This window comes from Oryzias latipes, chromosome 11 (assembly GCF_053564925.1).
Source record: "Oryzias latipes strain Hd-rR chromosome 11, Olatipes_Hd-rR_3.1".
NCBI classification, from domain to species: Eukaryota; Metazoa; Chordata; class Actinopteri; order Beloniformes; family Adrianichthyidae; genus Oryzias; species Oryzias latipes.
Window position 1 is genome coordinate 15,220,001 of NC_136247.1, and position 27,757 is coordinate 15,247,757.

Sequence of the window (27,757 nt, forward strand, 5' to 3'; positions counted from 1 at the left end):
GCAAAACGCGCACTTCAAATCACAGCTCACTTTTAAAGAGGCTCCAGATTGTTCAAGTTGCGTCCTCTCAGGTCAAAGGTTTCAGGCACATCTGCGCCATTTTCCCCCGGCGTTTAAGTTTCCGTCATTGCATACTGAAACCTCGTTATTTTTTAATTAAATGAAGTTGCAAACCAAAAAATAATGGTAAATGTAAATATAGGGGGATTATGATTGTAGGTAATATTAAAAATTACCCCCCAGATGCTCCCGGGAGCCACCAGATGGCGAGTGGAAGCTGCAAAAGCTCCTGAGCTGAAGCTCCTGCAAGCTGAAAAAGTGTCCGGAAATGGCTCATTTCAAAATAAGAGGGGGGGGGGGGTCCAGGGCGGAAAACTGACCAATTTAAAAGTAATTCCAACCTGTTATGTTTAGATTCCTGTTCTGCACAAATTAGCCCCAGTCTCTAAATGTGTGTTAAATTAATGTATCCGACTCAATTTATTCTACAATTTTTGCTGTCCTTTTAAAAATCCACTCCAATTTTTTTGCTTTTTTAATTGTTCTTGTGACATTTTTCTGATGATGGAGAACATATATTACATAGAATAAAGCTTAAAATTGCTTAAAATCTGAGTATTTTTTTATTCAAATCGTTGTGGAACAGACGAAAAAATACAGTTGGATAAAGCTGTGATGTAGAAACTAAAATCCGCTCTATTCTGATGCATCAACTAGTGGACGAGTAGATCAATGAACATCTTCGTTTTCTTCCAAATTCTGCACGAATGTAATCTGTATTTAATTTATATTTTGAAAATTCCCATGAACCACTGTGGCAGAAATATTAGGGTTCCACAAGGTTTATGAGTCCATCACAAAATCCAAATAATTCCTGGATAAGATTGGAGCAGCACAAGCGTTGGCAGCCTGAAATAGTAGGTCCAAAAATACATAAATGTTTCAGTACAATGAAGGCCCCTTTATTAATGTTAATTAAGTCATAATTATCCTAGAATCACTTTGCATTACTAAGTGTTTTATTTAACGGATTAATTAGCAGTGAATTGATATTTATATTCACCCTTACTTAATGCATTACAAAACATTAGTAAAATGTCCCTATGCAGTTTCTTATTCTAGGACTTTTTGCCTAATTTATAATCAACCAATTACTGCAATTAAAATGCATGTTGTTTGCCATCACTATATAAAAAAAATCCTAAATTTACTCTGCACGATGGAACAGTGCTTAGCACTTTCACCTCACAGTGAGGAAAGCCCCTTGTTTAAATGGGCCCTTCTGTGTGGAGTTTGCATGTTCTCCTTGTGCATGTGTGGGCTTCTTCCAGTTACTTCCTGCAACCCAAAAAAAGATTTCAAAGGTTAATTGATGACACTACATTGTCCTGAATGTGATCTTTTGTCTAATTCTGTCTCTTATGCCTTTCTGGCCTGTGATTAACTGCAGAACTTTCCAGGTTGAACCCTCCATTTCTTCCTCCAGTAGCTGGATAGGCTCCAGCAACCAAGTGACCCGAGTGGGACTGGAGTGGGTTTAGGAAATGGATGTTTGGAGGCCACATTTTCCAAGTATGTGGGTGAAGAAAAAGACCAACAGAAGAAACACTTTCTTCCATGACTGTCAGCAGCACAACACCAGTTCATATTTTTCACATTTGCTAAAACATACATAAATTATTTGGCCTCCAACTTACTAAAATGTCTGTGTTTGGCCATTTGGATGAGTTTTAGCTCCTATTCCGTAGATCATGATGATTTCTTTATAAGAAGGTGATTTCTTTTTATTATTATAATCTTCTCTAACATATGTTACATGCCAGATGGCTCTTGGGCTTTTATTTTGAAGGCCCAGACCAGAAGCGGCACCTCCCGGTCGTTTTTCTCCACAGTTCGTCCGCTGTCGGTCCTTGAGGTTAAATGGCTCTCACTGTTTTCTGTGCGGCGGACCTTCCAGCTACAGGACAAGGCAGCCGCTGCAGCCGCTGCTGACGCCATAGCCCATCGGAAAGCCTGAGGGACGCGATGCGCTCTGCTTAAAGGTTTTAAACAGGGCGGCTCGCTGCTGGACACCCCCGCCGTTCAACCCCTCCGGGGGTCGCACTTTTGTTTCCAGCGTGGACACTTTTGCCCCCCAGGAGCTTAGTCGAATATAGAATGGAAACAAATGGGAATAAATGTGAGGATGAGTCCCAGTGTGCAGAGGAGGAAGAAGAAGTGGATCCCAGGATTCAGGTGAGGTTCTGTCTGTGGGACCAAATAGAGATGCGGAGGAAGCAGACGCAGAGGGAAACGGGTTTAAAAACACAACTCTCGGATGGGAGGATTGCTGCGTAAAAGAATTCAACTAACCATCAACAAGTATCTGAATGCAGGAGGCTTCAAATTAAACTGAGCTGCAGTTTCAAGAGAAGAAATTGGGGGAGTATTTGTTGCTTCGGGGCTCTGCGCACGCATGCACGCACGCGCACAGAACAGCGTGCCTTTAATTTGGTCAACAGGAGTCACACAGACTGTATCTGATTGAGGCAAAGTTCTGCTTCTCTCACTGGCTGTTTTCTGTAAACAGGGAGAGCTGGAGAAGCTGAACCAGTCCACAGATGACATCAACCGCTGGGAGAGCGAACTGGAGGTAAAAACAAATGAGCACCAGTTAATATTCTCATCACCAAAAATCCCCTGCTGGGTTTTTGTCTGATGATAGCACTTCCTTTTTTACCTTCTATATTTGGTTATTTTTGCTTCCTGCTTGGTTGGAAGATCTTTTTCCAGACTGCAGGGTAAAAATGTTTCAGACAGGTCTCACTAAAATGTCAGATTATGAGCTTCTGGAGGAAAACTTGGAAAGATGACATGCTTCACTGTGGAGTCAAACCAAGTGGTGTAAAATTAGATTTCCTTCCAACACCGGAATCATGCCTGTCATTTCTCCAAAATAGTTTACGCTTCCTGCAAAAAAACAACAACAATGTTTTAAAGTCCAAAAAAATCTGGCTCCAAAACCACATGTTCACAAATTGAAAGGAGTTTTCTTGTCATGTGTGTGTTCTATGTTGGTGCATTCCAGAGCCAGACCACAGGATTCTGCTTTTCATTAGAGTTGCTCCCACGTCCAAAGCTCCCAAACAGAGCTGGGATAAGAAGAGCACCACAAAGAAACAGCTTTGATGAGCCATGATCCCCTGTGTGTGTTTTTTTCAGCTATTGTAGCTTCTGGTTAGCTTTACCCGTCAGAATGCAGCATGGAAAAATAATGTAGAATTGACCTGGAAGACATTTGGTTGCTCAAGTTCTTTAGTTCCAACAGATGATGGAGGTTCTTGATGTTTTTCAGAGGTAGGAAAAAAAGTTAATTAAATAATAGTAATGGATTGGATTTATCTGCGCTTTTCAAGTCACTCAAAGCGCTTACAGTGTGTCCATCATTCATTCACTCCTCATTCATACTTGGTGATGGTAATCTACTGGTGTAGCCACAGCTGCCCTGGGGCAGACTGACAGAGGCGTGGCTGCCAGTTCGCGCCTACGGCCCCTCTGACCATCACCGGGGCATTCATACACATTCACACACCAGTGGAGCCACACTGGAGGCAAGGAGGGTGAAGTGTCTTACCCAAGGACACAACAACAGTTGGCTGGGGGGAGCGGGGATCGAACCGCTGACCCTTCGATCATTGTACGACCCCCTCAACCGCCTGAGCCACTGCAAAGGGTCTATGTCATGCAAAATCAATGTTTAGAGCTTTTTTAATGTATTATAATGATAATTAATCAAAAATTGGGTAGACAATGTGGGCCTCAGATAGGTTTGTCCACAGTTTCCATGGTGGCCCCACCTGTGTTTGCCCACCTTGGCTTATTAAGTGGACACTCAGTGGGCTGAGTAGCCAGCTTCCCGGTGGACAACTGAGCTGTCCACATCAGGTCCTGGCCTGATGTTGTGGTTCTTTTTGGGTGGTGTGTGTGTGTGTGGGGGGGGGGGGGGTAGCAGCCTCCATAAGGCACAGAACAGAGCACTCTAAACTGCTTTGGATAGCATGGATCACATTGCTCTGCTTCTCTCTTTCAGTTTCTTCTGGATGTAGTGAAGGGTAAGATTGACAAAGCACAGGCAGACTCAGATTTTGGAGTGTTGGTTAAAGATTTAATAATGAAATTCTCGGTCGAAGTTGACAACAACTCACAGCAGCAGCAGAGGAAACGCCAGCATGACCGAGTCCTCCTGTGACTGCGGTTTAGGTAGACCAGGTTAACATTTCCGGTGAGTACAGGGAGGGTTAACTAGAGAGAAATCAATCTTTCTTGAGGTCTTGTTTACATAAGCTTAGGCTGACACCAGAATGGGTGAGGGGTGGTGACGGGCCACACTGGAAAAGAAGTAAAAGGTTAATCAAAGTGGGTGTGGGGATTTTTCTAAAAAGGAAGACAAAGAAGTGACATGTGGCAAAAAATCCAAAGGGAAATTAAATTTTTTTAATCAAAAAAAAAAAAACTGGTAACAATAATCCAAAGAAGAGAACAGGGCCAGATGCAGAGGCTTGGTTGGGGGCTGAAACGTGGCCAAAACAGAGAGAATGTTGTATAGACTTTACTCGCTTGAAGGGTTCAAACATGTGGAAGACCAACAACGAATTGAAAGACTGACCAAGTGAACAGCACAAACATGTTCAGTGGATGGGAAACCAGGAGGGCCAAAAAAAGGGATGTGGAGCCAAAATCCTGTTAGAAGCCCTCCTCCGCCACAGACCGGCACCATATGGTGATCAGGTTGGTGACATGGAATTCTAAGATCAGGATGGGCTCCAGGAAGTAACAGGCCAGTAGCCAGCATGTTTTTTGGAACAGTAGCTCTTCCAGTTCACAAATACTACAGACCATGTCTTACGATTGATGGAGAGATCAGACTGTGTAGATACGGTCCCTGCCAGTGAACTGGGCAGGTGAGGGTCTGAAGGAGGAAATTAAATCAGAGGACTGGACACACTTGACTAAGTGGATACAGAAATTGACCCTGAGCGTTCTGGGTAGACAAACAGCCACTGAGCTAATAACCTTTGAGATAAGTTAGGCCTCCTGGCTCACCCTGCAGTGTGGAGGAACCTGCCTTCTGCAATCAGCATTCTTCCTGTAGAACTCCAGAGCAGAACCTAGTGAACCTTCCACCAAGCCCAGGGAAAGAAAAGACAGGTTCTGTTTGAACAGAAGGTAAATAAAACCAAACCTTCCTGGGAGTCAAAAAGTGTTGGAAGGAATCCATGCACTACTTCAAACGGTCCATGGCCAATGACTGAAGAAGGCATGGTTGAGGATATGTTTGGCCCACCTAACCACACATGACCATGAGGAGGGGTACCAAGAACACAAGAAAGAGACTAGTGCCCAACTGCTGGATTAACATCTCTGGTAGGCTTTTAGACTGCAGACGGAACGCCGGAGACACGGTAACCATAACTTCGATAGAAGGCAGGACTGGTGACCTCTTTCTGAAACAATGGGTTTGGTCAGAAGGATCTCAATGTTTTTTTTTTGTTTGTTTGTTTGGGAGGATGAGAACTTGGGAAAAGGCATGAAATGCACCCTTTTGAAAAAACAACAATTGTGGACGACTGTCAGATGGGGCGTCTCGGTCTCGCTTCCAAGCATGGGCCCGGAAAGTCCTCCGCAGAGGACTTGGCGCGCAGTGGAGCTGCTGCCGGCTTTCCGGTGGCAAAAATAATGCATACTCAGTGTCTTTAAACGTATGTTTTAGAGGATGTTTGATTGGCCATTCTTGATGTCAATAAAGTGACATATTTGCTAACGGATAAAAGAAATTGAGCACCCCTGCTGCTCTACTCCGTCCAGCTTGTGGTGCTGCTTCTCCAGTGCTAGCTTGATTACTGGAAGTTTCATTTCACAGACATCATGGTTTTGTTGTGCAGAGGATAACAGATGCTCTTTTCTGTCAGACACAGAACTTTGGGACAAGGTGGCTTCAACTCCCTGGTTTATAGCATCCACCATAATGGTTTGCTTCATCTGAAAGAGAGTGAAGGGCTGCAAAGTGGTGCTGTGGTTATTCCTTACGACGAGATGTCCCTCGTTCAACTCTCAGCTGGTTTCTTTTTATCTGGAGTTAGAGATGTTCTCCCTGTGCATGTGTTGGTTTTCTCTGGGCACTCTGGCCTCCTCCCACAGGCCTAAAATATGCTTCCCGTGTTAATTGGTTCATCTAAAATCGTCCCTGGTTGTGTGTGTGTGGGAGCGATTGTGTGGCCTTGTGACAGACTAGCAACCTGTCCAGGGCTGTACCCTGCCTTCAACCCAAAAGCAGCCTTGGGACCCTGGGACCCCAAAATGTATCCAGCAAGTTGAAAAGGTGAAAGACAGGGGACATGAGCACAGGTCAATATGGTTTTGAGTCTTTAGAAAGCTATTTCAGCTTCAGAAGTCCACGTGAAGCGTTGTTTTAAGGAGATATAGAAATGGAGTGGGACAGAAATTTGACTGGATCAACTGTAGAAGTTCAAGATAGAAAATAGATGGTGTTCAGGTTCATGCCCAGAAGACCACAGACGTGTTCTGGTATCAGGTTGGTTCTTTCAGGCAGGGTTGGGTCTCGTTCCAGTCTTTTCTCCACCCTTTCTGTGGCTTCCATCATGGAATTTCCCTCCATGGAGCTACCGTCGCTACTCGGTCTGTAACGGCTACCCGATAAGTCTGCGCAGGTGCAAATATTACGTCATTTCAATTTTGTGACCAACACTGCAACACTTAAGCAATTTGATTAAGATTTACTCCCATAATTTGTATGTTTGCTGTTCCAAGATTGTAAACCTTGTAAATGATTATCAAAAATTTAAAACAATGATAAAAAACAAAGCCAAACACAATAAATTCAAAAGTTGACTTTTAGTTCATGCTTACTGTAAATAAATAACATTTTAGTAATATATTTAGCTTGAAAAGGACATATGATTTATGCTCTTTGAGGATTGAAAGCTAACTGTTGGCTAAACAAAAGTGGGCGGAGTTTCAGAGAAATGATCAGTTAACTTTACAACACATAAAATAATCTTTTCCAACAACGAAGCTCACATCAGTTCAAGAGAGGATCAGAACCAGAAGCCTCTGCTTATCTGCAGCTGAATGACTCAGCCTTACAGACAGCTTAGCACAGAGAGGATTAATAAGGAGATGCTGATAAGGCATGGTTTGTTGATTTTTTTTAATGCAATTTTGTAAGAAAAAATAAAATCCATCTGCCACGAGGTGCCAAAAATTTGAAATGATCTCTCAAGACTCTGGCTATCAAAAATGGCATTAGAGATTTTTGGAAGCCACTCCTGACAGAGGCAGATCCAGGTGACTTGAGTCATGACGGCTGAAAAAAAGCACATTTTATAAACTCATATTAGAAGTTGCTCTAAAACCATGCATGCGTATCTCTGTAAATATCAGTTTATACATTAAAAAAGATATTTGTGTACATAAACACTTTATGCAATGGTTTGTTGTGTTGTGTTTTGTTGTGTCAGAAGATTCAAACAGATCAAGGACATAAAGAGTGCAGTTCTCAGGAGGAACCTCAGATTGTGGACTTGACTGAGGACGAAACTCGGTAGATCCGCTAAAGGTCCGAGCAGTGAGATGAAGGTCGCGCTCATGGACTCTGCAGAAGCACGTAATCCAGCAGAAATTCTGCTGGCAGGGTTTTTGCAGGATTTGCTTCTTGGATTCTGTGCTGCGTCACCTTCTCTGTGCAAGATTAAAAAGTTAGGAAACGCAATGATGTCACAGGAAGCGTGCTTCCTGCAGCACCCACCCCCTTCTGCCTCGCCAATCTCTCATTTTCGGCGCCGTCAGAGCTCCGGACAGGATGCAGGTGCTGCTGCTGAAGCCCCTGATCTGAAATGTAGCTTGGTTGTATCCTGATTTGCATGTGTGATGACAGGCGTAGCAAACAGGAGGCCCGGCAGATCTTACTATGAAAAACTAAAGTGGTCATCTGCTAATGATCCAAAAAAAAAATCTGCTAATGATCCGCTTTAGGCTGTCAAGCTGCTACCCTGGTATTACGGTCTAAGAAATCAGGCCCAACAAAACCAGGCTTCTCCTGTCATGTGTAGACTTAGTCTTACAAGTTGCTTTTAATTTGGATTTTGAATAATTTCTCCTTTTTGTTGAAGTTTTATTACCGGTACTTTATCATTTCAAAAATCTTTTAAAATTAGCTGTTTTTTTCCATCACTCTTTTTATTTTTTGCCGCATAATTTGGAAACTTTCAATCTCAGACGTAAAATAAAAAGTTGATAAAAGAAAAGTTTAGTTAAATAAAAAGTTTATCAAACTGTGATGTCATGAATTAAAAAAAAAGCTGCAGTTTGTGGTGAAGCTGTGGCGTTTCACACATAAATCAGTCTTTATTGGGTCCTAATTTAGTAGTGGTCACTTGATGAGCCTTTTCTTTCTAGCAAGCTTTTATCTGGACGTTTTTGCTCATGTAAAACAATGAAGTTTAATGAAGTGCCTCAATGTATTTCCAGAAATGAAAGAAAGTTTCACCTCTGTTTTTGCTTTCATGTAGATGCTAAATTAAGGTTTGTTAGGAGCAGAAGTGGTTTGATGCAGCTCTAGTGGTAAACAGTCAGACATGTAGAAAACTGCCTCAATCGACTTAAAGACCCATTCTGATGAAAATGGGGTTTTGGGTGTTTTTAACATGTTCTTATAGCATTGTTCTGATTCTGGAATTGCTATTTGGATTATTTCTATATTGATATTGGAATCAGGAGCACACGAAAAAAGATTCGGTTTAAAAAAGAACCCACATGTGACATAGAAAATAAACTGTTCAGGCCACAAGCTCCCTACTCCGCTTCATTCCTATTCTCCACTGTCAGACAAATAGATCTATAAATGTCTTTGTTTTTCTCGTCCAAGCTGGAATCTGGATCAAATCCAAAATTGCTCCCCATTTTTGTTGAACCACTAATGTTATCTTAGGGTTGTGAGGGGCTGTAAGCTAGAGGGAGAGAATGTAAACAAAGGGATGATGGGAAGTCTGCGCAAACTTACGCCACGCCCACAGTTAAGCCCACAACTCAGACATGAATTTCTAACAAATTCCTGCTGCTCTGCAGAAACTTAGCTAAAATTATTATTTTTTTTTTTTAGCTAAAAACGACACAATCATAATTTAAAGACCACTTTTACAAAAGATCCAAAGGTGATCAGAGTGGAACTTTAAACATCAAAACACTGCATTTTGTTCTTAGCAGCTGGAGTAGACACATATATCATTAATTCAACAGCATTTGTGGCATCTACTGAAATAAGGTTGCAGTTTTAAAACTCCAAAGACATTTTTGCCAAAAATTAAGATGAACTTTGGTCTCTAAGTCAAATCAAAGACTTAGAGACCAAAGTTCATCTCAATTTTAGGCAATCCATTAGGAATAACCTGTTGTTTAAATCAGTGTTTTGTTTTAGTCACAATAGTGTTTTGAAGAAGCAGAATCCCTTTTCTGATGGTTCTGGAGTTAATCAATACGGTGACAGGAGTTTGGGAAATCTTCCTGACTAATGCTTTTATGTTAAAATCGTGAAAATTTGCCGCCTTGAATTAGAAGCTTTAATTCAGAATGAATACACAGTTTCTGAGGCCTCAGAGTTCCTCTTCTGGAAATCCTACAGTCTGTCAGACAATCATGTTGGATCCACTGCAATTAAGCCCGCCTCATTGGTTGAAGTCTGAAGGTGCGTTTTTTGCACATCTGTGTGTGAGCAGGACTTCCGCCAGAGGTTTCGCCTGGTGTTGGCTGAAGCAACGCTGAAACTGGACGACGTGATGAAGAAGATCGGACGAGCTGTGGAGGAGTCTAAGCCCTACTGGGAAGCTCGCAAAGTGGCTAGACAGGTACACACTCACACATAGACAGACACATAAATGTGCTGGTGTGACAATGAGTTGGGCAAACAGACACTGTTAGGTCAGGCTTAGAGAGGATTAGCAGTGAGAAGTTTGAAGAGCTCCCCCTGTATCTACTTAAAGGGAGCAGCCACGTGTCATCTAAATATAAATGAGGTGCGCGTCCGACTCCTGCGGGGTGGGACATGTTTATGTCTCCTGGGTTCCCATCATATTTCAGGTTCTTATCCTTTTTGTGCCACCTTTCCATGTGTCCAGCTGCAGATGGAACAGAGAGGGAGGTTCTCTGTTCCATCTGCAGCTGGACACATGGAAAGATGCAACAAAAAGGAACAGATGGAACAGAGAACCTCCCTCACTGTTCCTGCAGCTGCTTTCAGTCTTTGTCGTCTGGTTTGTTGAAGCTGAAGTATAAGACGTAGTTTGTGAGTCACATCTCAAAGGCTGACATTTGGACGTCAGAGCTGAACTGAAATAGCCTCTGGATTAGGGTAGCATGTGCATGTGAGTGTCTCTGCCTGTGTCGTGTTGCAGGAGGACAATGTGGCTTTTTTCCAAAGGAAAGGCGTAAGGGCATGGGGTACTGAGCGCAACGACCCAGTTTCACAGGGGTATGCGGCCACAGTATATGACACCCCCCACCCCACACATACACACACTATAAAACGCCCTTCCCCATCCCACACACATACACGCACATTATAAGACGCCCCATCACCCCCTCTGAAGTTAACTAAACATAAAAATAAAAATTTCTGTTTCTGTAGTGGTTAAGAATTTTGCTAGTTGTGAAACAAAGAAATGACGTACTTGAAGATGGTGAAAAAAATCTAAGTTTAAAAGATCAAATTTCTCTTTCAGTTGTACAAATAAAGCCAAGGTATCATCTATAAATAGATCTTTAAAGCGAGTGATACCGCTGTGGTGCCATCGCAGGAAGCCTGGATCTATTGTAGATGGCTTAAAAAGGTGATTTATAGCAATAGGACTCCAAATAGAGAAACTGTAAAGGCCAAACTGTTTTCTAAACTGGGACCATATCTTCAGTGTGTGTTTAACTACAGGGTTGTTAAGAGATGCAATACAACTTAAAGGCAAACCAGAGCCAACAAAGGTCAGAGGAGAGAGATAGTTGTCCTGGTAAAGCTCGAGTGGTATCCAGTCAGGACAGTCTGAGTGGTAATGGTAGAAAGACCAATTCACAATATTTCTTAAGTTGGATGTCCAGTAATAGAAGCGAAAATTCGGCAGGGCAAGCCCCCCTTCTATTTTAGATCTTTGGAGGTAGATTTTATTTAGACAAGGTCAAATATAGGAGGATATAAGAAAGTCTAGTTGTTGCTGAAAAACGGAGCCAGTTATGCATATTGGTAGAGTTTGAAAAAGATACAGAAGTTTAGGCAGTAAAACCATTTTAACAGAGTTCACTCGTCAAACTAAAGACATTGCTAGGGAAGACCACTGCCGGACTATCAGTTTGATCCTGTTTAAAAGACTGCACAATTTTCTTTGAATAAATCTTTATATTTTTGGTAACTGTGACTCCAAGGTAAGTGAACCTACTGCGCTCGACTTTCAGAGTGAAACTATGGAAGTCTAGGCTTTTTGCTGCTTCGTTAACCAGAAGGAGCTCACTCTTACTAATATTCACCTTATAGCCTGAAAAATCGCCAGGGTGACTGAGCAATGCCAGGGCAGAGGGAAAAGACTGAGCTGGGTTGGAGACATAGAACAACAGGTCGTTTACATATAAGGAGACCCTGTGCTCCATACCTCTTCTCCTAATACCAGAAAGGTCTTTACAGCTGCGAAGTGCAATAGCAAGAGGTTCTATCACTAGATTGCAGGGTATAGGGCTCCAAGGGCAGCCCTGACGGATGTCTTGGTACAGGTTAAAGGGACTTGATATTTAGGAGTTAGTGGGAATCCTTGCAGTGGGTTTAGAATACAGTAACTTGAACCATAAATTAAAGGCAGGCCCCAAACCTTTCTAAAGTAAGCAAACAAAGGCTTTTAGTTTTGCTGGTGAAGTGTCTGATTGTTATTTATGTATGAATGATTAATATTTGATGTTTGACCCAGTTTGAGGAGATTCAGACTCCATGACCTCAAGCAGAAGCATCTGTCTAACATTGAGAATTAAGAGTTCTGCCATAATCTGAAGCCTGGATTAATCAGCGGAATGTCAGCAGGAAGCCTGAAACACAATTGAATGATATAGGAACTGGACTGAGTGACCCCCTCCCCCATGGCATTTCAAACAGAAGTACCCACAAAATCCTATCAAATCCTTTCTATTGAGAAATAAATAGTTACTACTCCATCATTCTATTGGTCAGAATAACCGTCTGTATTGTGAAACAGTGGTAACTGGATTGACTTTATTTGGTTGGAGCTGGAAGTTATCGGTGACGTCACACTCACTCAGTCCAGTTGTCAGGTACAGTCAAAGAATACAATGAGTTGAAAAGCCTAAAGGCCGAGAAATCCCCAGTGCGTCTATCAACAAGACAACGCCCACATTTGTCATCTCAAATATAAAACATTTTATAAATATTCCCCCTAAAATTTAAATCCAAAGATGAAAAAAGTGATTCAAAACCAGACTGTTTTTTTTTTTTTAAACACTGTGTTCAGTGTTTTATTTATTTGTGAAGTTTCCCTTTCACATCTTAATACACAGCTTGAGTAATAAGCCACCTAGTGGTCACATGATTTGCTGACCTGGCTCCTCCTCTTTAAATATCCATCAGCGCTGTCTGTTTTTCCAGCAACAGCAAGAATTGGGTCACAGTGAGGCTTCCAGAAGTTCCTCAAGTGGTTTTATTTGCTCCACTCTGACAACCCTGAGCAGACATTCATGCAGGGGCGGGGCCTTGAAGTCTGGCTGCTTTCTGCAGTGTTTATTGTTGGAAAAACTGAAACAAGGCCACAGTTTGGCACTTATTGTCTTTAGTACTGCTTTGCAATACTGAATCACATACCTTCATTCATCTTCTTCCGTTTATCCCTTTCTGGGTCACAGAGCTGCCATAGCCTATCCCGGCCACTTATGGGCAAAGGCAGGGTACACCCCTTGACTGTTCGCCAGTCTGTCGCACGGCCAGAATCATACACACCCATTCACTCTCACATTCACACCTATGGAATATTTAGATTAACCAATTAACCTATGAAGTACGTTTTTGGACGGTGGGAGGAAGCCAGAGTCCCCGGAGAAAACATGCTTGGAGGTCCCCATTGATGGTAAATGGTGAATGGTGTATACTTATACAGCGCTTTTCTACCTACAAGGCCCAAAGAAATTTGGCTTGAGAATTCTCCAAATGTTCTCAATAGGGTTGAGGTCAAGGGAGGATGGGGGCCACACCATCAGTGTGTCCTTTTATGCCTATAGCAGCCAATGATGGAGAAGTATTCCTTGCAGCATAAGATGGTGCTCTGTCATGCATGAATGTGATTTTGTTACATATGTTAAATATGATTTTTTGTTTTCCAAATTGCTTGAAAACGTTGGTCTGCTTAATAATGTGGAACGTCCTTTTTAGTAGTTTTAGTAGTAGATTCAATATCACCCGTGAGTTTAGTTAAAAAACAAAGAATTTTATCTTTTTGACACTGAGATAAAATTTGCATAGTCATTTGGAACGCATTGTAAAATGTGTAAAAAGTTGTTTAGATTCAAAAACATTTAAATCTGGGATTACAATAGTTTATTGAAAAAAGAGAATCCAACGATAAACCAGAGGAACAAGAAAGTTCACTCAACAGCCATTTCCTGTGTCGGTGATGCATCAGTTACACTCATCTTAGACTGACTCAGCTAAGCTGTCTGTAAAAAAAATGCAAAAAAAATGCTAATTCAATATGAAAAAGTGAATATTTTTGGGTTTATTGGTTACTTTTTTTCATTGTTGTACTCTGTACATACATGTAGCAAGTAAACTTTGGAGGCCTGGCTTGCACCAAATGTTGAGATTTTCCTGAACAAGCAAAGCTTGCTTGAAATTACCAGGAAGAGACAACATCGCAGTGTCAGCATAACTGTCAGTACCGCCTTCGGTGACCATTGTTTAAAGTCAGGTTCTGTGCGTCGCCGAGGTTGGGCCCAGTGCAGCGGTTCAGGGACAGGAAATGAGGAATAAAAGGTTGAGTCAAAGGCCGAATAGGAATACTTCTCCTTTCCCTACTGCTTCTCCCTACCCCTACATTTATCCCCCCAAACGGAGAGTTATGGAAAAATAGTGTCTTCAAATTTGGACGACGCTAACACTCGATGATGTTGTCAATATTCACCGGTTATCTACATTAATGCGTAGCTGCCAGCGCTTGGAAAATGACATAACAATATCGATTCTGTAACTTTAAAAAGTCACGGTCAAACAACAACTAATTACTTACATTTAAATGTAAACTTCTGTCATTCAGAGCACACCCACGTGAAAAAATGTATTTCTCCTCCGTGGCACAGCGGGACGCAGAGCACCCTCCCAGCAGAGGGATACAGAACTCAAAGTCCCTTCGCTCTACCCTTAAAAAAACAATTTCGGACACCTCTATCACTTCACATGCCACAACAATTAAAGGGCTAGGGAGAAGCCGGAGGATAGGGGTATTTTACAGAAACTTTCTTTTGCAGAAACAACCAAAGTTTATAAAGTTGCTAAAAACAGGACAATATTTGATTTTTATTAAAATTTTGGTCCTTACTTTTAAGTCCCTGGCAGGTATGGCACCTTCTTACCTATAGTCTGCTTTTAAAATATTCCCCCCTAAAGTCCTAACGTTCCACTGACCAGCTTGTGTTAATGGTTCCCAGAACAAAACGTAAGTTTCAGGGGGACCGTGCGTTTGCTGTGTTGACTCCTAAACTATGGAATATGTTGCCACCGGCGATTAGAGAGGTCACGTTCTTGGAGAGTTTTAATAAAGAATTCTTCCTCCATTTCAGTGTTTTAGCATCAACCTAGCCCTGGTTTTAAGTCTCTTTCAAATTGGTTTAATGCTTTTTATTCTTTTCTACTTATGCCTTTACAATGGTTTAATTTGGTTTTATGCTTTTTGTTTTATTTTATTTATGTCTTTACGATGATGAAGTTGGTTAATGCTTTTGAGTTTTGTATGTTTTGTTTGCCATGTGTACAGCACATTGGGTCTCCTTGGCTGATGGTGGAAGGTTCTTTATAAATGAATAAATAAATAAATGATGATGATGATGATGATCATGATGAACTGTCTAAATCAAATTTTCTTCAGAACCTAATATGTAAGTTAAATGCTAAATGTCTCTGCTTATTGATGATATTAGGATACAGGTTACATCTTCCACCTTTATCCACAAAGGTGGATAAAGGTGGAAAGATTTCATGTAATCCATGGACACCAGTGAGGTTAACAAATCATTGAAGAAAAAAAGGTTCAGCGCACTGTTTAGTGGGTCTAGATGACCCAACTCCCAATGTTAAAGTGCCTAGGATAGCACAATAAAAAAAGGCCTTATGCAGCAGTCAGCGGTCTTAGATCATGATGAAAGGGTCTTAAATATTTTCTCTCGTGACTTCTTGTCCCTAAAAGAAAAATTTCCAGGTAGGGCCGGACGATAAAACGATAATTAAATAGATAGATTGAGTCTATCACGATGGAGTTTTATTTTGAAGGTTCTGAAATTAACACTCGTCAGTGACAAGTTGTAGACTGAAAGTCCAGGCAGAGGTCTATCTGATCAGTTGGTAAATCAGCTAAAACAACATTTAGTAAATGGCTTCAGTGCTGAAACTGTATGTAGTTTTATCTCTGGTTTGAGCTCAAATGGCTTTTTTAGCTGCAACAATAATCCAGTTGTCAGAAAAACTCAATAAACATCTTTGTTTCCATTGAGGCTCACAGTCAAAGCAGACTAGCAAGCAAAAGAATTTCATTGGATAACTGACAGTGTCTTTAAAGATCCATTCCAATTGTTTCTGGTTATTATAACGTGTTCTTGTAGCATTTTTCTCAAGATGGGGGATATTTATACAGAAAATTAAGATTAAAATCGCATTTAAGATTTCTTTACTTAACCCTTGTGCTACCTTAGATGACCCCACCCTTACATTGACGTGTTCTCCCTACCATGACAAAGGTGGATAAAGGTGGAAAGATTTCATGTAATCCATGGACACCAGTGAAGATCACAAATCATTGAAGAAAAAAGGTTCAGCGCACTGTCTAATGGGTCTAGATGACCCAACTCCCAACGTTAAAGTGCCTAGGATAGCACAAGGGTTAAGTAGTTGTGAGTCAGGAGCAGATGAAAAAATGCTGTAAAGCCTGTAGTTGTTATGTACAAACTACAACCAGTGGGCCACAGTCTCCCGGCTCCGCTCCATTCTGATGCATCCACTTGCAGACAAATAGATCCATTTACGTTTTTGTTTTCTTTGTCTGAACTGGAATCTGGATCAAAACTGTACGGCTGGGTAACTCTGATATTGCTCAACATTTTTAGTGCATCAGTAATGTTGGCTTGGGGTTGTGAGGGGCGGTAAGCTAGCAGGAGAGTGTGTAAACAGAAAACTCTCAGTTATGGTTGACGGGAAGGGTTTCTGCCGTTCTGCAGAAACTATGTCCTAGAAAACGACACAGGTTTTTAAAATTCTGTCTGAAACCAGAATAGTTATAAAAAGATAGACCACTGTGAACATTTTGACAAAAGATCAAAAGGTGATCGAATAGGGACTTTAAGACATTTGGGTGTAAACTACATTTAAGATTTTTTTGTTTTATTTTTGAGAATTTAAAAGAGTGATCTTCCCCAATCACTTTCATCCGACACATGAACATCCGGCCAGAGCTTCTGGTAATATTTGGAGCCGGCGTTGAGCCTGTCAGCTGACTCACGCCTGTTGGAGTTCTGTACGTGGGTCCAATAATTCCTTCTTTGACTGACCGGCTGTGGGCTGCAGGACGGGCGAGCAGACAGCATGTCGGATTCCCTCACAGACAATGCTTCCGTTTGTCCGCTGGGTCGGCGGTCCTACGCGTGTGATGCCAGATCTTCTTAGCTCTTCTGAGGCTGTCACTCTGGATCAACCATTCGAGGAAATAGGTTACATATTACAAGAACACTTAGTGACCACATGGGGATTTAATCAAACTGCAGCTTACGCTGTCATCTTGTCAGCTTTAACGACTCCGGAAAAGGCTTATTCGGTCTGTTTTGTGTCTCCATCATCTTGGTTTGAAATAATGCTACAAATTCTCTGATCTCTGTTAAGACCGTTATTTCAGTCAATGCTGAATACTTCCATTTATCTTTACTACAGTGTGACACATTAGAATATTAGTCACCTTCAGGTGGGAAGTAACATGTCTCTCACACTGAGGATTTGTTTCCAGATTCTTCCTTTTGAGGAGGAAGGATTGTTTTGGAGTGAAGCGTCTCAAATGATTCCTTTGGCCTTTGAATTTTGCCATTCAGAAAGGAAAGGAGGTTTCCTTCATTAAATGCTGAACCGTCCTTTCTGAAAAAAGAGACAATATCTGATCCCAGAATTCTTTGCAGTCACGAGAAAGAAACCAAAGCGAAAACAGATCATTTGTGATTAAAGCTGAGAAGCAAAAAACTATCACAGTGACTCAATTCAACCTAAAAATCACTTTTATTCTTTAAATGTATGTTTTCATTGCGCCAGAGCAGATATTTTGTACGATAACAGAAAAATAAAACTGACACTTTTGGGCTTTGAAATGTTTTACATTTTTTGTGCCCTTTTATTAATCTGTCTCCTTACAATTATAGTTCATTTTTATGGGGGGGATCATATGTATCTGCTGTTTACGTGGCTGTAAATAAGAATGAGGACACATTTTCTTTGTTTGCCTTCTTTGAAATTCCTCCTCTCCCTCGACCCAGAACAATCACTAACACGGTGGAAGAATAAAGGAAGCACAGGAACCTTTGACAGTTTGCAGAGATCAGAACATCAAATTCTGTTGTAATTTAAAAGGTTTCCACAGGTTTCTTCCATTGTGGCTAAAAATAGCATCATGGTAATTAAAAGATCACTGGATTTCTTGCTTTTCTGTCATTTTCCTGCAATAAATGATGGCTATCCTGTCTGTCTGGGCTGCAGGCTCAGATTGAAGCCCAACAGGCCACTCAGGAGTTCCAGCGGGCCGTGGAGATCCTGCGAGCAGCCAAGGAGACCATTGCTCTAGCCGAAGAGAGGCTCCTGGAGGAGGACACCCGCCAGTTTGACTCTGCCTGGCAGGAAATGCTCAACCATGCCACACAGAGGGTGAGGAGGAAATGCGGACGGGCAGCGCAGGAAAGGGAACCTCCGTTAAAGTCACCTCCTTTGTGGATGTCTTCAGGTGATGGAGGCGGAGCAAGCCAGAACACGCAGCGAGGCAGAACACAGGAAAACGGCGGCCAACTACAACGCCTGCATCGGCCACATGAAGCAGCTGGAGAAGAAACTGAAGCGCTCCATCAACAAATCCAGGTTGGTGCTTCACTCTGACTGAGCGGGTGGAGCCCCGCCCTGCCTGAGCCTCTTAATGCGCCAGGAGGGTTGAGAAACAGGGGTTACATTCATGTTCTCTGATGCAGTCCAGATGTTCTCCTGATGTTCAAGTAGTGTTGGGGTGGGCTTCTATTGTAAGAGCCAAGGAATGTTCACTGAAGGAGTGGTCCTCCTCCCGCTGTTTCTCCCCATCCCCCTCTCACCCCTTCTTCTCTTTCTCCCCCTGCAGACCCTATTTTGAACTGAAAGCCAAGTATTATCTACAGCTGGAGGTATGTGGGAAAAAAGCATGATTTTACAGACTTAAATCCATCATCCAAATGTCTTCTTACTTATGAAGCCTTCATTTTCAGGTTTGTGGCACATCCAAATATTGACGAGTGTTACTAAAATTCCACCTTATTTACCCACTGTCTTAAACTTGATCCACCCTTTTTTTAACATGGTGTGACTTTTTTTTATCAAGAATTAATTATCAGCAGTTTTTCATTTTTTCAACACAAGTCATCATTTAAAAAAAGAATAACGACAGATAAGTAATGTACGGTGGCTCTGAAGTGCAAATCACATCAACTAATCACTTAACGCAAAAACATTGAAAACGATTACGACAATTAAAATAGTAAAACAAATGTTAAAAAAAACAGCTTTACATTTTAGAAAGCAAAACAACATTTCAGAAAATAAAACGTAAAAAATTGACAAAAAAAATTCCAGAAAACAAAATAGAAAAACGAAACAAAATGAGAAGTCGGGAAAGAAGTTATTATGGGATGTTGCTGATTTGGATGATGATATCCAGTATCACTTTATGTCACATAACTTTGATTTGAATTTTTTGATTTGAAATGGTTCATTTCAGTCAGACAACTCTTGCAGTAAGAAATATTTATTTGACATTTTTCCACATTCTTTAAGTTGGCATTCACATATTTTCGTTTGGCATAAGGCTCCGTTCAATTCCATAAAACTTCCATAAAATTCCATAAAATTTCCATAAAACTTTCGGGTAACAAAACCCCCCTTTACGGAGCCCACAGGTGGAAGCCGGGGAGGAGGGTGGGGCGAAGAATGAGCGCTGAAGGTAAGAAAGAATGAACAACTGCGCACCTGGCTTAAATAGGACGCTGAGCAGGTGAGTTAATTAACTGAACCGCCCTAGGGTATTTACCTGAAAAACACTGCAGCGAGTATCTGCCCGAAATACGATAAATCGTCATTTCAGTCAGACAACTCTTGCAGTAAGAAATATTTATTTGACATTTTTCCACATTCTTTAAGTTGGCATTCACATATTTTCGTTTGGCATAAGGCTCCGTTCAATTCCATAAAACTTCCATAAAATTCCATAAAATTTCCATAAAACTTTCGGGTAACAAAACCCCCAACACTAAAATCATCCAGAAGAAGAAAAGTGTGAATGTATAATCAGTGTGTAATAAAATGGGGTGTGTTTTCGGCAGCATTCCATTTTCATTTCATTTCCCAGTATGACTGCTATGTGTGACCCGGCACCATTGACCGTTTGGGCCGCCCCCGTTCGAGTACAGCGCCACGAAGGGAACATGCTATCTAGTGGATTTGCTATGTGTGACCCGGCACCATTGACCGTTTGGGCCGCCCCCGTTCGAGTACAGCGCCACGAAGGGAACATGCTATCTAGTGGATCTGCTATGTGTGACCCGGCACCATTGACCGTTTGGGCCGCCCCCGTTCGAGTACAGCGCCACGAAGGGAACATGCTAACTAGTGGATCTACTATGTGTGACCCGGCACCATTGACCGTTGGGCCGCCCCCGTTCGAGTACAGCGCCACGAAGGGAACATGCTATCTAGTGGATTTGCTATGTGTGACCCGGCACCATTGACCGTTGGGCCGCCCCCGTTCGAGTACAGCGCCACGAAGGGGACATGCTATCTAGTGGATCTGCTATGTGTGACCCGGCACCATTCTCCGTTGGGCCGCCCCGTTCGAGTACAGCGCCACGAAGGGGACATGCTATCTAGTGGATCTGCTATGTGTGACCCGGCACCATTGACCGTAGGGTCGCTCCCGTTCGTGGAAACCACTAGAGGAACATACTATCTGAAAGAGAGAGGGAAAGAAATAAAAGGGGAGCCAACATAAAATTACTTATACCTGATCTTAGAACGTAAGCTCACTTCCGCAAAACGCTGTGCAGAACTATAATTTAAACCGCCAAACAACCCGTATGATACACTAACTTAACATCCAATCCAAAGCTTCCGATGGCGTATGACATGCTTAACAGCCATTATTCAAACTTCTATTAAACTAAGAACAAGTTTGATGGCCATAAACTCTTCCATTTTGGCAACTATATATACACGCGCTTAAGTAACATCCATTATTTCGAAGCTCCCAACGACAGTACCACGAACGAGCTTAATAGCCATAATTTTCTCCATTTGGCATACCAATTATAAGCGCTCAAGGAACATCCATATAAATGAGGTTCCATCCCAATATTAAGAACGAGTTCAACGCCCATATTTACTATGCTTCATTGGCATACTACAAACAAATGAGCTTAAGAACCAGATTCGAGCTCCGCGCATACTATGATACAACTTAGAGCAACCCAAATTTTGAGGCTTCCACCTGGCTATAATTTTCTTTTAACATCTATAATCGAAGAATTTACATTCATTCTGCGGTTGACATTGATTAATTAATTCAGTCAGAAGTGTCATTGGAATGCAGAGGAGGTCCAACGCCCCGTCACTTTCAGTGCAGCAATAGGTACGTCGAGCAGTCATCGTTGCAGCACCAGATCAAGGAATGCATGGGTGACATCATTTCCTAGAAACGGAGAAGCTGATCGGGGCGTAGGGGTTTCCAGGCTCAGGATACGATGCATAGATAAAACAAAGCAGTATTAGTCTTGACAAGAATATATAAATAACCCAGAAACTGATCAGTTTCAAAATGATTGAGATAAATTAAATAACAGTGCTTTAAAAAAAAACAAATCTGAGAAAGTGAAATTTAGTAGATAGTTAAGGTAAAGACCCATTGTGGATTTATCGCACCCTAGAAACCACCATAATTACAAATTCCAACAGTGAAATGATAGTGAAATATATGACCTGCACGAAATCTTAACACCAATTTTTTATATATTCCAATGATGAGAAAAGTAACCTTTGACAGTTTCAGAGGGACGCACCTTCAGGAGGCCATCGAGGAGTAGTAGATGGGAAGAGTAGCCAAGGAGATTTGTAGATGAGGAAGGTCAACATCCCACGTAGCAGAGGATTACAGCTCGGCTGGATTTGATGCCTTGTATTTGATATTAGTGGTTCTCAAATTTTTTAATTAGCCAAGGGCGACTGGATACTGCAAAAGAGAACTTGAGAGCCATGAGGGATCATAGGTTTTGATAGTATTTTTGCTAGACTGAACCTTAAGCATTTAGAGGCGGAGTATAACAAACCTCTAAATGGGGATGCATCTAGCAGAGTGTCATCTGCTTAAACAAGGCAGATAGAAGACTGACTTGTGGACACAAGATTTAACTCTTGAACTAAGCTTGAGAGCGCAAGTGATATATTTCCTATGGTCAGGGTAGAAGTTGCTCAAGGTGTTATTTAAACATTAACCAAGTCAACCGATGACACAATACTATCATTCAATATTGAAACAGCCTTAATATAATCTCCAAGGATGAAATAACCGGACGACCCCTTAAGAACCATCAGAGCTGTAGATTCTGGCGGCCGGACAAACACAAACCACTCTTCTTAAATCCTTTTCCCCCAAACCAGAAGGCGCAGACTCAGGAGAACAAGTGGAGGGAGCCTGAAGACACAACAGGTATCACAAAACCACTCCAGGCATAGAGAGGGAAAGATCAAACGCAAAACATGAAAATCCAGAACAGGAACACGTGGCCCAGGATCGAACTACCCAGAACAAAAACACAAAATGAACGGATGACCATAGGACCAAAGCTACAGCAAATGTCAGGTGGCCCAATCATTGACGAATTATATCCAACCAGAATTTGAATAAACGACATGCTGCACAAAAGCTAGAGATGACATAACGGGGAGAGACAAACGTCAATGAACCACCCAAATCTATAGAAGAAAAATAAATCCGGACGGGTGGAGGACCGTACATTATAGATAACGTGGAAACCCAATTTTGAAAATAAAGTTTTTCCACAGAGATTCAAAAGACCAGGGATACAGAGGAAAGTTGGCCACCAAGAAATCATCAATAACATGCAAAATGAAGGGCACCCATCGCCTACAAATATCCAGTACAGGGCGATAAAGTCGATTTTATGAGGACTGCCACGACAACGGAAAGGTAAACCGGCAAACACCTCGAGCGCCAACTGAAGGCCAAGAGACGCCACTGAGAGGCATAGAGGCAGAACAGTGAGACCATCAGTGACAGTCATCCTCAGCCTTATATCGCGTTCGGAGGAAAATCGTGGAGACAGCATGGGGAGCTGAAGAAAACATATACTAATCCTGAAGGCGCATTGGGAATTAGGCCACTGATGCCCAGAAGATGAACTGCGAGGCGCTAACAGGTCCAGATCAAGTCACATCAACCTGAACACTTCCCAGGGGCCACCCTCAGTGGCGGCTTTGAAAACGATGCCCCGGAAGAATCCATCACATAGAACCCACAAACCTCCAACCAAACTAGAGAGAGAATAACAAATTAACTGTCCAGCCGAGAAAACAAGGCCGCGACGAGACCGAAACACTCACTAATGCGGCCGACGCAAGTCCCTGAGGACAGGGCAGGACCCACTGGGGTACACAGAGCGGGGAAAAACAGGCGGAGCAGAACCAGATGCAGAATGTGCGGGGGCAATGAACGAGGATCGCTGAGTGAATAAAATGAGCCATAGACGCTGCATAAGAGAGACCAATCATAGGGAAAAATGTCCACAGAGCAGAGACGGGTCCAAGAGACACTGATTCACATTCTAACTAACCAGCAGCTACAACAACGAAGAAAACAAACAGAAGAACCGCCATAATAATAAAGCCATCATCAAATTAAAGATAAGATTTACACACAGCTCCCAAAGAACAAAACAGCAACAGAAAACAAATGCCAAAAGCCACGATAAATTCAGCCAGCATGAGAAACCTGTCCAAACGAGGACTGCCAGCCTTCACAACCACAGAAAGGACCCCACAACCCCTGAAAAAACAACCGGACGACGCAGAACTACGCAGCAGAAAAGGAATCAGAAGTGCATCATGAAGGACCCGGAGTCAAAACCACAATTCCCAGGGTCCTTAGGGGCGTGACGTCACCGAAGTAAACAGGAAGTGAGACGCAGCCATAGAAAACTACACGGGAAAAGTACCGCATGACGCTCACCGTGGACAATTGGGGTGACCACGGCAGACGAGAAGACCCGGACTACTCCTGATCGGGGGGCACGGACATCCCGAACATCGCGGAAAGCACACCCATTGCGGATGCACGCGACCGCGGCGAAACGAACGCGCCGTGCGCCGTCAGCCGCCCGCGGATCGGAGGAGAAATTAAGGAGAGCAGACGCGGCGAAACGAAAACCCCACATCAGAAAGATGGGGATCATCCATCCGAAGGACGGGGGAACACAGCAAGATGCCGAAAGAGACGGAGACCCGCGGGCTCGGAGACCGGCGAAGAATGAGCGCTGAAGGTAAGAAAGAATGAACAACTGCGCACCTGGCTTAAATAGGACGCTGAGCAGGTGAGTTAATTAACTGAACCGCCCTAGGGTATTTACCTGAAAAACACTGCAGCGAGTATCTGCCCGAAATACGATAAATCGTCATTTCAAGCAATTAAGTAGAAATTATACACAACAGCAATGTAATCATCAGTTATACATTCATACAGTAACTAATCAAACTTAAGATAATTAGACATATTAATAAATATTGCTTGAAAGGGAGTGGAAGGAAGCGAACTTATATGATCCCACCCCGTTATACTATATCCATTTTATTACATGATTTATCAATATCCAAGTCAGTTAACTGCAAACTTAATCATCCTATCAGCGATGTCCCATAATACTGTAACATCCGTCTGGACATAATGAAACACGGCAGAAAACACGGCCCACGTTTTATCCAATGGGTTTTAAGGAAAAATTGGGATCATTCTAATAAGTCTCTGAAATGTGTGTATCAAGTATAAAACGAAGGGTTATATAAGTTGAAATAAGTGATTTTGATATCATTCTTACATGGCCTTCCTATGTCATGGTATGACAACGTCTTAATGTTGTTTCACTCGAATGTTTTGGGACTTTTCATAGCAACTGAAGCGCCACGTGGACGAGCGTCAGGCCAAACTGGTGGTTGCCAAGGCAGAGTACCGCATGGCGCTGCGCAACTTGGAAAGCATCTCAGAGGAAATCCACGCCCAGCGCCGGTCCCTCGCCATGGGAACCAGGGAGCAAGGCGTCGGGGCGGAGGGCGACGATGGGAACGAGGACATCTCCAACTTCCCAATGGAATCTGACGGCCTGTCCAGTAAGTCTGAGGAGCTACGTCCACCCTCGTTGGCCTTCTTGTGGGTCTGAGTTGGTGCCTCCACCTTTAACGGGCATGTCTGTGTTTCAGTGGTGTCGGTGTCCATCGAGGAGGAATGCAGTCACAGCTCAGAGGAGGAGGCAGACTTTCACACCTCTTCTTCACACCAAACCCCGCCCTCCTCGCCTTCTTCTTCGTTGTGCTCCCGTCCCTCCACCTCTGCCTCTACCCCCCTCAACCACATTTTGTACTGCCCTCCCTGCTCCGACCAGTCCTCCTCTCCCCCCTCATCCTGTCCTGGAGGTGCGGAGGTGGAGAGCCACTGCAGCTCTCACAGCCCCGATTTGGTGTACGGTTCTGGACACGCCTCACCTCTCTTGGGTCCACGCAGCCGATGCAGTGGAGCTTCCTCACCGGACTGCGACCAGGAGAGAGGTGTGTGCGGGAACAACAGTTGATGCTTGAGGAGCTTAAAATGTTCCCAAAGATCAAATTGTTCATTTTAGGAGCCTAAAAGTGCAGTTTCACATCTAATGACCCAAATGTAAAATAATCAACACATCACAGCCTGATAATGAAAAAAGAAATCACCTGAAAAACCTTTGCTAAAAATATTGTGAAGCTGTGTGAAGAGAATGAAGGAGAAGTTGAACCTTCACACCCTGATCACACAGTCTGTGATCACACAGTAACAGACAGCTGTGAACCCGTACCACAACACCCAAAGAATCTGAAAACTTTCAAATCTACAAGGCTTAAACAAACTATAGCAGAAACAAAATAATCATGACGCAACTGTAATTATTTTATTCAAAATCTTATATTAAAAATATAACTATTTTATTTATTTTCCATCCTCTAAGTGTCTTGCAATAAACGGTTAAACATGGAAAATGACATTTCTGGAGAGCACTAAAACTAGAGGTGCAACGATTCCTTTTAACAACAATTTGACTCATAGTTGATCTTAGTTCTTTTGAATAATCCAATTCTTTGAGATTCAGGACATCTTTATCCAAAACTTTAACAGAGATAAATAAGTGGGTACTAAACAGTACAGCTGAAGTTTCCAAGATTTCTTGAAACAACAATGAATGGTAAATCCATTCACATTTTAGTTTCCTAAAGTTCAGACCACTGTTGTTTTTCCACATCCAAAGAATCCAAAGGGAACAATTTCAGAACATTCTAGCACACTGTAAAGTCACATGTTCAAAGCGTTTCCACACATTGGACGGAAATGATGGTTGATCAGTTTTTGCTGACATCATGTGTGTTGTCCACTGTGATGTACTTGGTTGTTCTCACACACACAGTTAATTCACACTCAATGAATATATAGATGATACATACACACACACGTACACACACGCAGTAACTTCACACACACAATTAATTCAAACTGTTGAGCACCATCTTTAGATGTGATTTTTGTTGAGACCTCATTACCCAAATATCACCATAACGAGGAAGTGAATATGTTAAAACACTGGCGTAGGGGCATGTTTGATTGATTAGAATGATGATGTTTATATTTAAGTCTCAAAACCTAATTATTGCCGACAGTTTGATTTTAAAATAAGTTCAAAATGAGAACTTTTGGCCAAAGTTGCAGTTTCTGTGTTGAGACAAATGTGCAGGATTTGGTTGAATTTGTGGAAATTGGTGCCATCATGACGTCTCAACATCCTGGAGGAACTAAAAAGTGATTAAAAAAAATGATGGAAAAAGATTTTGGTGTACCTCTTGATGTTTTGAGTCTGAAACTCAAATCCTTTTCTTCTTGCAGTTCCAAAGATGTCTTGTGAATTTGCAGCTGAAGACTTTCAGCAGCAGCTGCAGGCTTTTGCAGCATACGAAACGGCTCTGACTGGTGTTGATGTGTTTCAGGTGACAGAGCAGAGGGAGCCGAGGCCACAATACAGGCCGGTTTGAACAAGTTAAATGTAGCTCAAAACCAAGAGGATTCGGAGGATGAGCATCCGCCTTACTCTGACCCGGCCAGCTCCACCAGCAGCATCCTGCTGCTGAACAGTATCTGATCCGAGCCTTCCTCCTCAAACCCTGACTGCATCTATAAGTGTTTGGGACGGAGTCCCATCGAGCCACAGTCTCATGACCCTCAGTCTTTGTGTTGTGTAAACATCTGTGTTGTCACATGAAAGGTGCTCTTGTGTTGTTTACAACAGTAAACTGTAAAACCGTGGACATTATAACCAGAAGAAACCTTCGTTCTAAGAGTTTTGGTGGGGATCTTGTTGGAGGGCATTACATGGCATTTTCTGACCCATCCTTTAACAAAAAAATGGATTAAGAAGCTTCTGTGTTTGCTGAAAACAGTCAGCTTCTGCTCTCCAGGGACAGTCTGTCAGTGGTCTAACTTGAGAACTTCCGTCCATGCTTACCTGCTGGAGTTACTTCAAAGCAGAACGCATTGGGAAGGAGATTAGAAATGGTTCCAGCAGAACTCGGGCTTCAAACTGGACCCGTCCCGGTTGAGACGGACTGAATGAAAGTTTGAGCAAACGTGCCAAAGTTCAAGCTGCTTGTCTGAGTGAATGATTGCCTTGAGTAAGTGAATTTTTGACAGCTCAGATATTACTGTGTAGAACAGATATATATTTATATTCATGTATTCTTGTATTTGAAGTGTTTTTTTGTGGTTACTGTTGTGTTTGTTTAGAACAAAATAAGCAATAAAAATGTTCCTGTAAGTTTTCAGCCTCTGTTCCTTTGACACATTAGCTTCATGATGTGAGCTTTGCTCTTGCAGAACCCAAGGGGTTCTGGTGTTTTTCTTTAGAACTCAAA

General features: G+C 42.3%; 2 protein-coding genes across 3 annotated transcripts in view; one reads left to right on the forward strand and one right to left on the reverse strand.

The window, feature by feature from the left end:
• Positions 1-340, reverse strand: part of mturn (maturin, neural progenitor differentiation regulator homolog (Xenopus)) — a 10,981-nt gene extending 10,641 nt beyond the window's left edge. The window contains exon 1 of one of the 2 annotated variants that reach the window (XM_023959903.2): positions 237-340. The gene's annotated coding sequence lies outside the window, so the exon portion shown is untranslated. Of the gene's footprint in view, positions 55-236 lie in introns of those variants that run through there. The other variant, XM_078954886.1, reaches the window with a different exon arrangement.
• Positions 341-1,836: 1,496 nt separating this feature from the next.
• On the forward strand, positions 1,837-27,660 carry LOC101157228 (SH3 domain-binding protein 5). The gene is made up of 9 exons (XM_004074034.5): positions 1,837-2,235; positions 2,570-2,632; positions 9,771-9,899; positions 18,026-18,190; positions 18,267-18,397; positions 18,648-18,690; positions 24,730-24,946; positions 25,037-25,381; positions 26,837-27,660. Exons 1-9 carry the CDS (start codon positions 2,158-2,160, stop codon positions 26,986-26,988), a joined length of 1,323 nt encoding a protein of 440 aa, XP_004074082.1. The 5' UTR covers positions 1,837-2,157; the 3' UTR covers positions 26,989-27,660.
• The last annotated feature ends 97 nt before the right edge of the window (positions 27,661-27,757 follow it).

Coding starts and splice junctions, on each gene's coding strand:
- LOC101157228 (XM_004074034.5), top strand. CDS start 2,158: ATGGAAACAAATGGGAATAAATGTGAGGATGAGTCCCAGTGTGCAGAG. Junction 18,191..18,266: donor TCAACCATGCCACACAGAGG/GTGAGGAGGAAA, acceptor GGATGTCTTCAG/GTGATGGAGGCGGAGCAAGC. Junction 18,691..24,729: donor AGTATTATCTACAGCTGGAG/GTATGTGGGAAA, acceptor GACTTTTCATAG/CAACTGAAGCGCCACGTGGA.